Genomic DNA, 15,076 nt, shown 5'->3' with positions numbered 1-15,076 from the left:
CGAATTCACACAATAAATATTGACGGGTATTTTTTTTACAAAAGCAGAGTATGCCTACCCTTATGGTAAACCTTGATCATACTCTGTTATTACTGGAAGATTGCCCATTTGCTTTTGTCATATATGCGTGTTAGTGTTATCATATTATTTGTTGTATGTGTCTGTTTTCGTTATTTAGTTGTTGTTCCTGGGTTGTGTTCTTTTCTATTACCGTTCTTATCCTGGTTCCCATTATTTTCCTTTCACAAGAATAAAAATAAAAGACCGTCAGCCATGATTTTAAATCACTATTGCAAAATGAGAGTAGCTGTAGAAGACCTTTGTAAGTACGAAAATAAATACATAAATCAAATGGTTTCTCCAACACGCACTGTTACGATTGTAACCTTGAAAGAAAAATGTTTTAGGCATAAGTTGGGCATTATTAAACAAAACTGTTAAGTATTCGCTCGATAAAATTAAATGTGGAAAAATGTTACATCGGAAATGTTTCCAATCAATTGGGCGACGTGACTGTTCAGTTATGATTATAATGATTAAATAACAATATATACATTTATAAACATTAATAGGACAAAAATGCAAACCTTCTTGTTATTAAATCATAATTATAAAAACGACAAAGAGTATTCAAAACAATAAAGAAGAAATAGAAATAATTCAAAGCAGCTGTGCAAGAAGGAATGTATATAAACGCCGAAAGGCTCGTCAGTCATCAAACTACGTACAATTAGGAAATCTAAGATGCATTTTCAGGTAGCAGTCCTATTAGCTGTTTGTCTTGGTGTCAATGGAGGATGTATGTAGATTTATTTTTATAGAATCATACATATTTGATTCGTAACTTCAAATTGTTATTAGTTTTATCCTATCCTGCAACAATGTTTTCTACTATACAAATAAAGTGTGTCGAATATCGCAAGGCTTTATAACTCCACTGCATAATATCGTCTCCTAGTTACCTTTTTTAATCATGCGCAAGGTCCAAAAAGAAAAACAGGTATCTAGTTTAAGGTGCCTTCACCGACCGCCGCGCTCACTCAACTTTTTGGACAAATTTCGCATCATTTATTCAGAAAATGTGGTTGCAGGATAAAACAAATACATGATCATTGCAGAAAATAGCAATATGTTTATTTGTACTCGCTTCGAAAAAGTCGGATTAGCTCGAGGAACACTCGCGATCTGACTGTTCCTAAAACTCATCAAATTTGATATTTTCTGGCAATATACATGTCTTGTATATCTATTCAATTTTAAATAGTTTTCGGCTTGGCATCATTTGTTTTTCAATAAGTACTTTAGTTTCCGTTTAATTTACAATTCTAAATGCAGTTTAAGTACGGAATAGACTTTCTTAAATGTCTGTGAAGTTGTGAATAAATGTGAGATTTATAAGAATATAATGTAAACATGAGTTTCTAAAATGCTATGTAAAATGTTAATGATTGGATATTATTTTTCTGAAGGGAATCCTCCTTCAGACCCCTGTGATACCAACCCATGTGGAGATGGCGCTCAGTGTAATAACCAAGGTGACACATACACGTGTACCTGTGATGCAAGGTACAGATATGATGGAACAAAATGTGGTGGGTGAATTAATTAAACTTTAGTTATGATGACAAATGATTTTCGGATGTCAAATAAATGTGTCTGCTCGATTAATCAAGTCGGTATTGTCATAAAATGCATGAAATATCTGCAATAGGACGTAAGACTACAACCAATCAATCAATAAAAGGTATGCAGAATCATACCAAAAAATCGTTTAATTTCATTTGTTTCTATTATACTTTTATTTGCAGTTACCTGGCCTTGTTATGGAAACCCTTGTGGTGAATTCGGTTCCTGTAGGTATGAAGGGAGCAAATACTGGTGTGAATGTATTGACGGCTACAAAGGGAAACCGTGTGGTAAGTATTGATGGGAAAAGGTGAACCGTATGTATTGATGTTACAAAGGAGTATTGTGCTGTAAGTATTGATGTCTACAGAGGATTTAAGTGTGCTAAGTATTGATGTTTACAACAGATAAACGTGTAGTAAGCATTGATGTCTACAGAGGATATAAGTGTGGTAAGTATTATTGTCTACAAAAGAGAACCGTGTGTTAAGCATGGATGTCTACAACGGATAACCGTGTGTTAAGTATTGATATCCACAGAAGAGAACCGTGTGATAAGTATTGTTGTCTTCAGCAATGCTATGGCAAAACTTGTGGAAACTATGGAACATGTCACCATGATTGCACAAATCATTGGTGCAGATGTGCGGCCGGTTACCAAGGGGAACTGTGTGGTAATTTAGTTAAACATTCACCTTTCTAAATTCTCTCCTGAACAATGATAATAAAAATAGTTATTCACTGAACCGTCTATAAATTTTTATAATCGAAATCAAATTTTACATGGCACAGTAAATAATATGATATGAAATTACAAACAAAAAGAAGTTGAAAAGATAATGCAAATCGTCACATGAAGTAAATAAATGAAATGAGTTTCGAAACAAATTTGATTTGAAACGTTTAAAATGTGTCTCTGCAAATATGTAATCAGTTAGAAGACACTCATTGACACAGTAAAGAAGTATGTTTGAAAGAAAATACTGTATTAATTTAACGTTTCGTTTCAGTACCAAACGAATTTTATGCCCATGGTGGGAAATAAAAGCAATAACATTATGGAGACATTTATTTCGATACAGTGTGTATTTGTATGAAATAAAAGACGATATTAAATTTCTTTATTAGTTACTTTGTCTTTTAACATTCAATACATATAAAGCAAAGACTATCTAAATACGCAATTTGGCGAAAATAAGAAGAGAAAATATAAATATTTAATATTTCAGCCCAAGCAATAAAAATCCTAGAAAGAAAAAAAAACAAGCAACAAACAAAAGAACCCCCCCCAAAAAAAACCAAAAAAAAAACCAAAAAACATAAAAACAAAACAAAACGATAAAAAGGAGAGAAAATACAAATATTTAATATTTCAACCTAGGCAATAAAAATCCCAGTACAAACATAAAAATACCCAAAACGTAAAAAACCAAACAAAAAAAAAACAAAAAAAACCAAAAAAAAACAAAAAAAAAAAAACAAAACAAAACAAAACAAAACAAAAACAAAACAAACAAACAAACAAAAAACAAAAACAAAATTGTTATAGTTATTGATTGCACCATTTATACATCTTTAGGATTGATAACAAATTCTGAAACGCAGGGTTAATTCAATTTACAGACAAAGAGGTGAACAAAAATTGTTGGATAAAAAGAGTAAATGAAATAAGTAACGCATGAAACGTAATTTAAAAAGTTTGAAATTTGTCTCTACAAATAAGTTTTTGGTAAGTAGACACTCAATTTACACACCAGTAAAGTATGTTTGGGAGAAAATAGACAAGTAATTTATATAAGAACATTTTGCTCAAGTATCAGTCCCAGAGTATGACTATACCTGTCGTCGTGGTAAATAACAAAACCAATGATGTAATTATAAAGACTTTTTTATTCCGATAAATTGTTTGTTTGATTGAAATTATAAACTATCATGAGAATACACTATCTTTGTTATGTATTAAAATGTCTCTTTTCGTGAGAATACATTTTCTTTGCCTTTTTATATTCAGCAACGACAATAAGATTAAAAGGTAACGCAATATAAGCAAAATGATGCAGAGGCATCAATCAAATACATCAATCCGAGTGCATGGCATGAACGTGAAAATCAATAACAAGGACTTTCAATTGAGATTTTCCAGTATTTTATATGAGAGTCCACTGGATGAGTTTGTTCATATATGTTAATTTGTAACCTTTGGTATATAACTTTCGTGATCTAATTTTCAGCCAAAAAATGTACATAGGTGTCAATCTTGAGATCTAAATAGAACCATTATAACTAACACACTCCATGAACGTATGTTTTGGTACGTGATATTAAAAGTACGACAAATTTTCAATTTGTTCCTTCACAGCAGACGTAATTGAAGGTTCTTCACGAAAAACTGTGTGTTGATCGGGAAAAGGTAAGCTTACAGGATGTGGTCATTTTAAAATCCTTGTACACGTTTGAATAAAGAGAGCTTAATTGGAGCTCCTGACTCTTCCAGAACATTTTTTCTCACCTTTCATGTTATATAAATAAAATTGTGAATGGGTTTTAAGTAAAGATTAGAAAAGTAGTATGCCAAAGGGCTGTACTGTAACATATCTTACAGACTTAACCACACTAATAGGGAGTTGTTTTTGATTAAAGAGTAAGGTAGTGCAATGCATTATCGTTGTAACGGTAACATAAAGGCACTGGGAATTTGTCTAGTCCAGATAACAATGAAATCAAAGTAATAATGTTGTTTGACACCTGTCCCAAAAATAAACGTAGCCATGGCCAAAGACCACGGTAGCCTAGGGAAAAAGATGCATCCAAACTTATTCACTTTCAGACAGATATATCTTTTGTCTAGTTTAAAATCATCATCTTTTGGTTTCTCTACCAAAGACGATGATTTTGATTTGCCGTCTATGTATAGGATCATAAACTCCACAAGAATCCATACAAACAACGCTACATAGCTAGATCTGAAAAATGTACCACCAAATCTCTTTCAAAACTTTTAACTTCTATACTCACAGCTGTTAAACAGGGTCTCCAGTCCTACCACAACACTTGTTACTCCCGTTATGGTATTAATTCAATGTGGATCCTAAAAAATTGGAAAGATCTTCTGGAGGGTCTCAATTCAAGATTATTATCAGAATATGATAGCATTAAAGGGAATAGGAACCCTTTTCAACATTTGGGATATATTCATTTTCCTATATTGCACTTAATTACTTAATAAGAGCGGATAATTGCTCTAAATCTATGGTTACAGGGGGCAGCCATCTTTGCTATAATATAATCTCCCTTACTGCAAAATTACAGATGGCAGCACTAATTATGATGTAAATGAGGCACTTTATCTGATGTTGTAATTAGTAAAAATCATAGAACTGTGAAGACTGTACAGTTTGTCACAAATAAAAATGATGTAAATAGTTGTGAAAATTTATTTTACATGCAAGTAAAGTTTAAATTTCTGAAAAATGGAATGTACAAAAGGAAATATATATGGAAACAAAAGTCATTGACACTGCTGATGTATTATATTAGTATCTATACGTTACTCATTCATGCAATATAAATATGTTTCTCTTAATTTTAGAGACAATACAGTTGAATTGAAAACTAAATCAAAAGTTTTTTTTTTTAAAATTTTGATATAAACCTTATTTACAAATTATATATTCTTGAATTTAAAATTTTAATGCAATGCAAACAAAGAGAAAAATGAAAATATTTTCTCATTTTTCATTTTTCTCAATTTTGGTTTCGTCATAAACAAGCTATAAAAGTATAGTATTATTTACATCTACTTCTTGTCTAATGACCTGCTGTGTTTCTCAAATGATATTGAATTTTTTAATACTATTTTCAATTCTCAGTTTTTAATTTTTACACCTAATGTTGATTTCTTAAAAATAATATCGAGTTTAATATTTTTCGTTAAAAATTTGTTTTGAATAATATTGTCTACTTAACACAAATTTTGTTTCTTGTGTGACCACATGTTAAGATGAAGCATTACATGATAGATCAGTGCCACAGATACGTCATAATTATGATGCATGCTGGGAAAAAATGTCAGCGTCCTATGTCAATATTTATCAGCTAATTAAGACTAATTAATGAGACTTTCAAATTAAAGGAAACACATTTTTATGCATGTTTACATAGATACTATTAAATTAGATTCCAACTCTTTTGGGGTTCCTATTCCCTTTAAACCCTATGACTTTTTAACACTTTATACTTCTATTCCCCAAAATCCCGACTCAAAAACATTATACATCCTTATTTCTCCAAAAACGGTTGTACACCTAGATACAAATTTATATTTCTTGGCGGAGATTCCTCATACTTTGTAAAAATAATTCCAAATCATTTTCCAAATATACAAAAGATATTTTCAAAATGCTGGAATTTTTTATCGACAACATATTTCAACAAACTGTCAGCATTACAATGGGAACAAATTTTGCTCCTCTACTTGCTGACCCTTACGAGGCTAACTTTATGACTGATCTGATCTGAAACAAAGAACAGCTTAGCTAGATCCTTTAATCTCAATTTCCGTTATATAGATGACGTATAATCGTTAAACAATTCTAGTTTGGGGATTTGATACATCGCATCTACCCCAAAGAACTTGAGATAATAGATACTAAAGACATGTGAAGTCAACCTCATTTCTTGACCTAATCTTAGAGATCGATGGTAAAGGAAAACTTTTGACCAAACGTTACGTCAAACGTGATGACTTTTCATTCAGAATTGTCAACTTTCCATTCATCTGTGGCAACATCACTTCAGCACCTGCGTATGGAGTTTTCATATCACAATTCATATATTATTGGACATTTAGAATGAAAACAAAAGAAATCAAGTTATTTTACCTGTACGATTTATTGTGTGTGCATGTTTTAATACAGAGTATCTAACGAAGACAAAAGAAAGAAAAGAGAACATTCAAATATATATGTACATAAAAATGCATTATATTCTCATGAACACCTTGACCTTTTTTTTTTAATCAGGATTTGGTTTTGGTGTTCTATATTACCATTCCTTTATTAAAAACATTAATTTTTTTAGTCATACAAGGGTTTCCACAAAACATAAAATACTGTTCTATATAAGTCACATTGTCTTTGTCAATATTGAATTTCATACTGCTATCAAAGAAACGACACAGAGTTAACAGGAACAAACGCAAGCGATTTTGTTACATGTATTTGATCTTTCGTTTCGTTGACTTTTTTCCTGTTTGGTCATGTAGTCATCAAATTACCTTTTATATTATCATATTGTCACACTATACGAATTCTTAGTTCTGTAGTCAGAGGTTGCAAACTGTTAGAAAAATAAAATGTATGTCTTATAAATATGATGTCATTCGTCTTCAACATACTAAAACTTATTTGTTAGTGCATGGAGTCATGACGGCAAACATTGGGTTGCCTTGTGTTTCATGACTGACATATTATCAAGGACTACTGACACCTCAAAGCTAAATTTTAACCACGCAAGCCGAAAAAGGGGATGGTTGTAGCCTTTGTCCAAATCATTTCTGTCCTAAAAATGAATATACGCTGTGTTTATATTGCATCGTATGACTAGTCAGTTTTTGGATCAGAGACATGCTCTCGTCGGTCAGGATTAAGAATCCCACTGTTTACAAATTAATTTAATACTCATGGAGCAAAATCTTATCTATCAACTTCAGGCATTCTTGTAGATAAGTATTATTTAGCGAATAGTTCGTGATAATAATTTTCATAGTGCAATACGGACTGATTATTTCCCCGTCCCTCCAAAATTAATTCTATGAACCGAAGCGCTGCTGAGATCCATCGATTTTTTAGTTGACATGTTTACATAGGTTTAAAATGCATTTCATTTGATGCAAAGGGATTTTTTTAATGGGTTTGGTTTTAGGTTTTCGGATTACTCAAAATTCGATTTAGAAAGATTTCACATTAATTGTAAATGTACATTGTAGTCATTGTAGTCAAACATACGAATGCAAACAATATCATAGACGTAAGATTAATATCACGTTTCTAGAGAGCTTAGATGTGTGGTATAAATAATATAGCACAAAACCTGCACTATGGATTTAAATAGATCTGTATTATGTTAAATAAAGAAATTATAAAATAAAACAAAATGTCAAGTTATTTTTATACTTTGATCGTAAACATGTGAAATTCAATTTATAACGGCCTATTACCGACACCTAAAACAATTTAAAGGAAAGCAATTATAAATGAATGATCACAAATCGTCTGCGAAAGTCATTATTGATAATAAGGAATTTTGTTTTTATTTTTCAATATAAAAATAAGATCATTAGAAGATTTTGTGTTAAATGCAAAGCAATTGTATAATTCTAAATGGGTTTAGTGATACGGGAATTCTAGTATTTGAAGGGTATAAAGAATCCACATGCCACACAACAGTTTTCTAGAGAAACCAAGATGTTAAAAATCTTAGCCGCACTCTTGACTGTGTTTCGTGCAGCTCGAGGAGGGCGTAAGTTATAACTTGTCTATTTTAAAAAAAGTTATAAAATAAACAGCAGCTAATTTTTCACGAGGAAGTAAAAACAACTGCGAAAAATAATCGTGGCAAAAAAATCCCGTTATTATTGAATAAATGATAAACGAAAATGAATTGATTTCCTGACATGAGAAAATAAGAATCCACCAGCTTACAATGTGGTTAATAGTTTCTGCTACATTGTAATTCAGTTTTTGCTTTAATCGATTTTACTCATTAATATTATAATGAACGTTGAACACATATTTTTTCATGGAGAGAAATAAATAATATTTTCACGAATCTGTAATATATATCGAAGGCACACAACCTTCCTGTCAGATGCAAGGCAAAAAATGTCAAGGCATACAAAAAGGAAACAATTTAACGTCATGACTGTGTATCAAACAAAGTAATTGTATTATTAACCGTTCCGAACTGCATCCATGTACTGTCAATGTGGTGTGTCCGGAAGTTACATGGAGATATATCAAAGCAGACAAATTTGACAAGGATGATTAGAGACATTTGAAAAAAGGAAACATTTGTTTTTTTTCAACACAGCGTATGTGGATCCCTGTAGTAGCAGCCCTTGTGGGAACCAAGGTACCTGCAACAGCAGTGGCACAACGTATTCATATGAATGTCCAGAAAACTACATCAGTGACGGAAATGCCTGATGTATGTGATTACAAAACATAAGAAATTTAGGCGTGATATTGACCATACATGTCATTTAGTTCTCCAAATGACAAAGTTTGTCTTCCCTAAATTAATGAATGATATCTTTGATAAAAACAATTCAATATATTTGTAAAGTGAAATCTTCGGTTGAATACACATTAAGAAATGATTGTCTGTAGCGAAATAAAACCTTCTTTATCCCATTGAGATCAATATTTTGTGCACTTTTATGCTATGGAAATCGTTCCATCCCAGTTTGATGTGACAACAGTTAAATGTTAAAAAGACAAATATTTCATTGCGCATTCATTTAAAAATAATTTTTTACAATTTATAGTTTGAAGACAAAAAATCATAATAGTTTTTTTTTAAATAGTAGTCTTTGTAAGAATCATGCATAATCTGTAAAATGTGATATACCTTAAAAAAGGCTACATACTTTTATTTTTGATATTAAGTTGATTTATGGGTCTATATTATGAAATGTATAATTATTTATTCGAATCTACCTGCTCTTAGGAGATAATCAACATTGAAAATCTAATAGATTCTACTGTATTTGAGTGTCATTTACAGAGTTATCTCAATTTATTTTGAAATCTACAGTGCATTCTATATAATTTTGATCTCCTAAGAGCACGGGGTATATGAAAAACCGACTGTTAATTTCTGTTTACTATGTCATTTCAAACAAAATATCAAAAATAAAAATATGTAGGCTTTTCACCCATGAATCACAATTTGCATGATTCTTAGCCGGAGTACTACTTAAATCTCAAGGGTCAATTCTGAATGCATTTTAAAAACATTCCATCCAAATACAAATTACTCACACGTTTATTTTTCGTGTGGTAATCTGGAAGTCTATTGGTCTATAGATTATTGTTTGATATATTAAGTTTATTCTTATTGTTTGTTGTTTAATTTGTTTATTTAGAACAATTTTCATCTTTTGATTTCGTTTTTACCGTGATTTCTTTCTTTTTATTAATGTTCGTATGCACATTTTGGGTCATGCTCATGTGTATTTAGAATTTTGCCGAATTTTCATTTTGTCATTTATTATATAGTTTTACAGTGTATGGCCCATGTCATGGCAACCATTGTGGAAACTATGGAACATGTGACCATGATGGGATAAATGATTGGTGCAGGTGTGTGACTGGTTACCATAGGCAACCTTGTGGTAAGTAAATTCAATGACTTTTACCCTTTTATATTTTCGTATAATGGTAATAAGGTAAATGATTCTAGTTTTTTTTAGATAGATCAATAGCAATAAGTAGGAAATAAAATGATATTTAATCATAAACAAAATGGAAAAAAAGATAACAATGCATAAATCGTTACTTATCAGTTGTGATTAGTTATAATTCGAGCGTGCTTTAAAACATTTGCAACTGGTCGATACGAAATTGTGCCTTTTATTAGTTGATTGATGCAGTGAAGATTGCCGAGAATGAAATGACGAATATTAAATATTTTATCAACATTGAGATAGATACAACTGTTTCTCTCTGTTAAACAAGTATTTAAATATATTAAAAGTATTTCAAAATACATGTTTAAGTAAGGTTGATCAAACATGCTAATAAAATGTTCTTGTGGAACACTTAGTTTCCAAAAACCATCACTTTTAAAATTGTTTCTTTGAGAAAAGTGTTCTTGGTATTTCTGAAGTTCAATATATTATAACTGTTATAACTACACTTGTTTTTCTTAAAAAAAAAAAAAAAAAAAAAAAAAAAAAAAAAAAAAAAAATTAGTTCGACCTCAATAGAAAAGGCGGGTTGAACATATGTTATCAGGAAGGTGAGAAGGTGAGCCATTTCTGCTTTGCTTTTCGATTGACATCAGCTTGACACGCACTGTACGTACGTCCTTGTTCCAAAACACCTTTTCCTCATAATGTATAACTTTGAAGAGTTGCATAAATTTGGCTAACTTATTACCATTTTATATACTCACTTGCTATATGATGGGTGCCACTGGCGAAACAGGACATGCTTACCCTTCCGAAGCACCTAATATCGCTACCTGTGTTTGTTGGAGTTCACATTGCTAGAGCTTTAGTTTTTTATGTGACGTCTTGTTTCCATTATCTTCAGTTTGTATGTGTAAACTGTGACATTCAGTTCGCTACATTGTAATGTAGATCGTCTCTGTTCCACCTGCTCACGTTTAGGTCATGTTTTTTTTATGGATTTCGACGTAATTAAATAATCCCACTGCTGACCAACCAGTATTTCTTTTGCTGATATTCATATCAAAGAAAAGAAGAAGCCTCTTACAAATCATTTAATTCTTTTTATTCACCATTTAACATAAATCTCATGTAAGCATCAAAGTAACTTGGATCGATTTCGTTCGTGTAAAATGAAAGTTTGATAGGCTTTTGTTTAATTGAATATACAAAAAGTATAACTAATTTCAAGAGTTATGTCCATTACTCTAGGTCTACCTCCTTAAATCATCGTAAGAACTTCACCAGTAACTACACACTTCAACCTTAACAAACTAGTGTACAAAATGTATATGATACTGACGCTCTGTTCAACGTTATAACATAACTTCTACTGTTCAGTTATATAAAAGAAAACCATGGTTTGTTCAGGAAATGATAATAACATAATAATCATAATAAAACTTCTATTATACTTCTAATAATTATATATATATTAAAATGAGAAAGTCTCACTGTGTGCGTCGCTTCTCGTCCTTCCGAAATGGATTTATCAACATGCCACTGTTTTCTACAGGTACAATGCATCGTCGCATTGTCATTTTCGTTTATGATGTTCATGATGGTTACATTTGGGATATCCGGAAAGGTAAGATTTTTAGGTCATAGATTGCATTTCTGTGTCGTCAAGCTATCAGTGTTTAAGATTACACAAATATTTGGTATATCAAAAACAACCCTCAATTTCTTACCTGATGACATGATTTTCAATTCCTGGAAACGATTAAAATGCTATTTTTGGGACCCCTGGGTCTGGTTCATTGCGTAATGTACTTAATCTAGGCTTTAAAATAAAAATAATAATCTTTCTCCGTCATCGGCTAAACGATTTACAAAAAAGTATTTTAAAATCAGTTTGAAGTATGACTTTCTTAACTAAAGATTTATACATTCAAATTTTGTTGCTAAATATAAACATGTAAATCATGATGTAACTTATGATTTTAAGTAGCAGTCTTTATAAAAATTAAATTGTGTATTTTGTAAGAAGGTTCTTAATGGATATAGTAACCAAAGGTCTCGCAGATTTCGACAAATATAACCACAACTTCACTACTACTTTCCATCTGAGTACAGACAGCATGTGTATCTAGAAGAATTTTAAGGCAAAGGACCCTTTTGATATGAGAATGTTACATTCGTTTTATGTAAAATTATAGCAAAAACTGGCCTGACTTTTGTTGTTATAATTTTATCAATTCTGGAAAGAGGGCCAAAATGAAATAAGTCTGGAAAATGTTTTGAGATGATCCCTTTGTAAAATCTAAACTCTATTCACATTGACATGCTGGTCAATAGAATGACAAAAGCTACCTATACACAATACGTGATTTAAACTGTGTAAATGAGTGGATCTTATCAAGTGAATCTCAGGTGTTTGTTTATTTTTCCACTCTCTGCAGAATACAAAAAAATAACACAAGTCCGGCCGCTTTTTTTTGTTGATATAATTTAATATGAACTTGATGTAACTCTTTCGTATCTAGGGGATGCTATGCCTAATTTTATTTCTAGACACATAGGTTTTTCTGTAGTCAGAAGGAAATCAGTGGTGAAAAAGAGGCAATATTTGTCGAAAGGTAAGGGTGAACATTAGAGAAGAAATTTTTGTGGTGACAAAGAGACAATCTAAGAGTATTTCTCATTGACAAACACTATGGGTTTGTTTGAATAATAGTATGTACGTATATTACGAAAATTTATGATTATTTTCTCTTAAATACCAGTCTATAGAATTCAGACACTGCATATGCTACAAGTGTTTCATGTTGTACCCACTGATCAAACTTTAGTTTTCGATCTTCTGATGCTATGTTTTTATGTTATAAAGGTCAAATTTGTACTTTTGAGAAAACGTTCATCTCAAAATCTAAACAAATCAGGAACGACATCCAAATAAACACAATGACTTGTTGTGTGATCTGTATCTTATTTTGCAAAGAAATAAAAATGAATTTGTTGTATTTTTGAATCCCCTCTTGTCTGATTATTATAAATACTGCTACTTAATGATTTTTGACACTGTCATTGCAAGTTTATATTTTTACATCTAAAGATAAAACTTTTTTTCAAAACTAATACATTGTTGACAGGTTTGTGAAACTCAGGAAAGAGATGACTGTTATTCAAACGATAGTCATGTTGATAGAAGAACGATCGAGAGCAAGCAAGACTGCAAAAGTATTAGGTAGTAGAATAGTAGACTGTAGCAAAGTTTGTTAAGCGCTAACAGGGAGACCAATAACATTAAAACAAGGTTAGAAACAGTAAGCCGTGAATGGGAACGACGAAACTTTCGCGACACATAGATGGACAATTATTTCTAAGTGACTTTCTCAAGGAATGCAAACAAGCAAATGTAAATCCTTGTTCAAAAGAACGATTAGAAAATTCAAACATGTATCACAGAAACTCTTTTATTATTGTTTTACGACGGTCTGGCCATTTATGTTGGACTGTTTTACCACATGCGAAAGCAAGGGCTCAAATAACTACGAGTTTCAGTGATTTATTTCGATTCTAATAGGACTAGTTTCTTCATATTTTTAAATAAAAGCAGCTTATTTGTTGCATGGAATGTTGGTCATCATATTTTCACTTTTTTATCATTGTTAAAAACCAGGCTTATAATGGTCTAAAGAGCTTTGAAGCACGTCACATTATAATATTTGGGATACAGCAGACGTTGTCCGGAAGAACAATCTAGAAAAGAGATATAGAAATATAGAGATATAGAAATAGATTAGTGTAAGTCACAAATACAGTCTTCATTGAAAAAATTAGCGGAAGAACGTTAAGTTCAGCCCGATAAAAATAAAAGTATGGAGAAAAGTCAAGAAAAGTGGAGACCCAACAGGTAGATGAATGTAAAGGAAAGCGGCAACTTTAAATTTGCGATATAGGGGTGCATACCTATTGATGGTCGGACACCGCAGCTTTTCCATAAACTCACAGAAATGTATTGACACACTTGATGAAAATTTTATACACACCTTTAAGATGCATTATGGTGTAAACCGCTGGATACTTCAGGAAAAATATTTCCCTGAACATAGGTCAAGATTTATTAAGACTTTATTGACTGGAGTCAAATAACATTCACGTACTACTTAGTCCAGCAGTCAAGCAATCTGAATTACACGATGATTTCACGAGATAGCACATTAGAGTGAATTAATACCAGAACTCCTGCACACCGCATGGCATTGCGTAATAAATCAAGATAAATTCAGTCCTTTGTTTATTTTTTGAAGTCAAAGGAGAGCATGTCAAATACGAACATATTTTGACAACAGATGTATGTTCAGAGTGAATAACGTTATGTTGTTGATATATAGAATATAATCTCAGGATGTGTTGAAAAACCCAGTCATAAACGACAGAATACATGATTCTGTACAGCTTCTTGACCATTACTGAATAACCATCTAACGTATTCTACATTTTTTCATACCAGAGACGATTGGTAAAACATGTTCATACAACAGTCAATAATATGCATATTAAAATGCCACAAAGAGCGTTATTGCATGACGATGCCCTTGGCATTATCAAATGGAAAGAGGCACTTCAGATTCGTAAATGAAAATATCACAGAAGTTGATTCTGTAGAGGGCATTATGGTTAAGTTGACTGCCTTTGGAGAATGAAATTCCCTTCAACATTAATTAAAGCCTAGATGCATTATCCATGTTTTAGGCAATATCACAATCCAATGAGCAGCCACGATAGCGCCCCTCCTAAATAAAAGCCTATTGTGTATTTTTTTTTATCATGGAATGTTAAAGTCCTGGCAATCAGGGACATTTTCCACGAGTTATAATAATAAAATAAAAAAGGAGAAAGGGTAAGTGATTTACGTGAAATGATTAAATACAATTTGTTGATACGGACGAGTCGTCAGAGACGTCCTAAATATGTAGAATGTACAGAACTTTCATTGCTAAAAATATTCTGACCGTGGGTAGAAATAAAGAACAGAAGTCAAAATAGGGGAAT

At 31.6% G+C, this 15,076-nt stretch overlaps 1 protein-coding gene across 1 annotated transcript; it reads left to right on the top strand.

Moving 5' to 3' along the window:
* Positions 1 to 658: 658 nt before the first annotated feature.
* On the top strand, positions 659 to 2,746 carry LOC148612685 (uncharacterized). Its single transcript, XM_088594342.1, has 4 exons — positions 659 to 799; positions 1,470 to 1,592; positions 1,809 to 1,916; positions 2,637 to 2,746. The coding sequence occupies exons 1-4, from the start codon at positions 745 to 747 to the stop codon at positions 2,669 to 2,671; spliced, it is 321 nt and encodes a 106-aa protein (XP_088450468.1). The 5' UTR covers positions 659 to 744; the 3' UTR covers positions 2,672 to 2,746.
* The last annotated feature ends 12,330 nt before the right edge of the window (positions 2,747 to 15,076 follow it).

Source organism: Perna viridis, chromosome 7, assembly GCF_037379345.1.
Source record: "Perna viridis isolate PV_CMFRI_1.1 ecotype Kerala chromosome 7, ASM3737934v1, whole genome shotgun sequence".
Classification (NCBI taxonomy): domain Eukaryota; kingdom Metazoa; phylum Mollusca; class Bivalvia; order Mytilida; family Mytilidae; genus Perna; species Perna viridis.
Note: the sequence above shows the minus strand (reverse complement) of the source record. Positions and strands in the feature narration are given on the sequence as shown.

Bases quoted from the DNA above. Each gene is read 5' to 3' on its own strand.
- LOC148612685 (XM_088594342.1), top strand. From the start codon at position 745: ATGCATTTTCAGGTAGCAGTCCTATTAGCTGTTTGTCTTGGTGTCAAT. The intron at 800-1,469 runs GTATGTAGATTT...ATTTTTCTGAAG, and splicing joins TCTTGGTGTCAATGGAGGAT to GGAATCCTCCTTCAGACCCC. The intron at 1,593-1,808 runs GTGGGTGAATTA...TTTTATTTGCAG, and splicing joins ATATGATGGAACAAAATGTG to TTACCTGGCCTTGTTATGGA.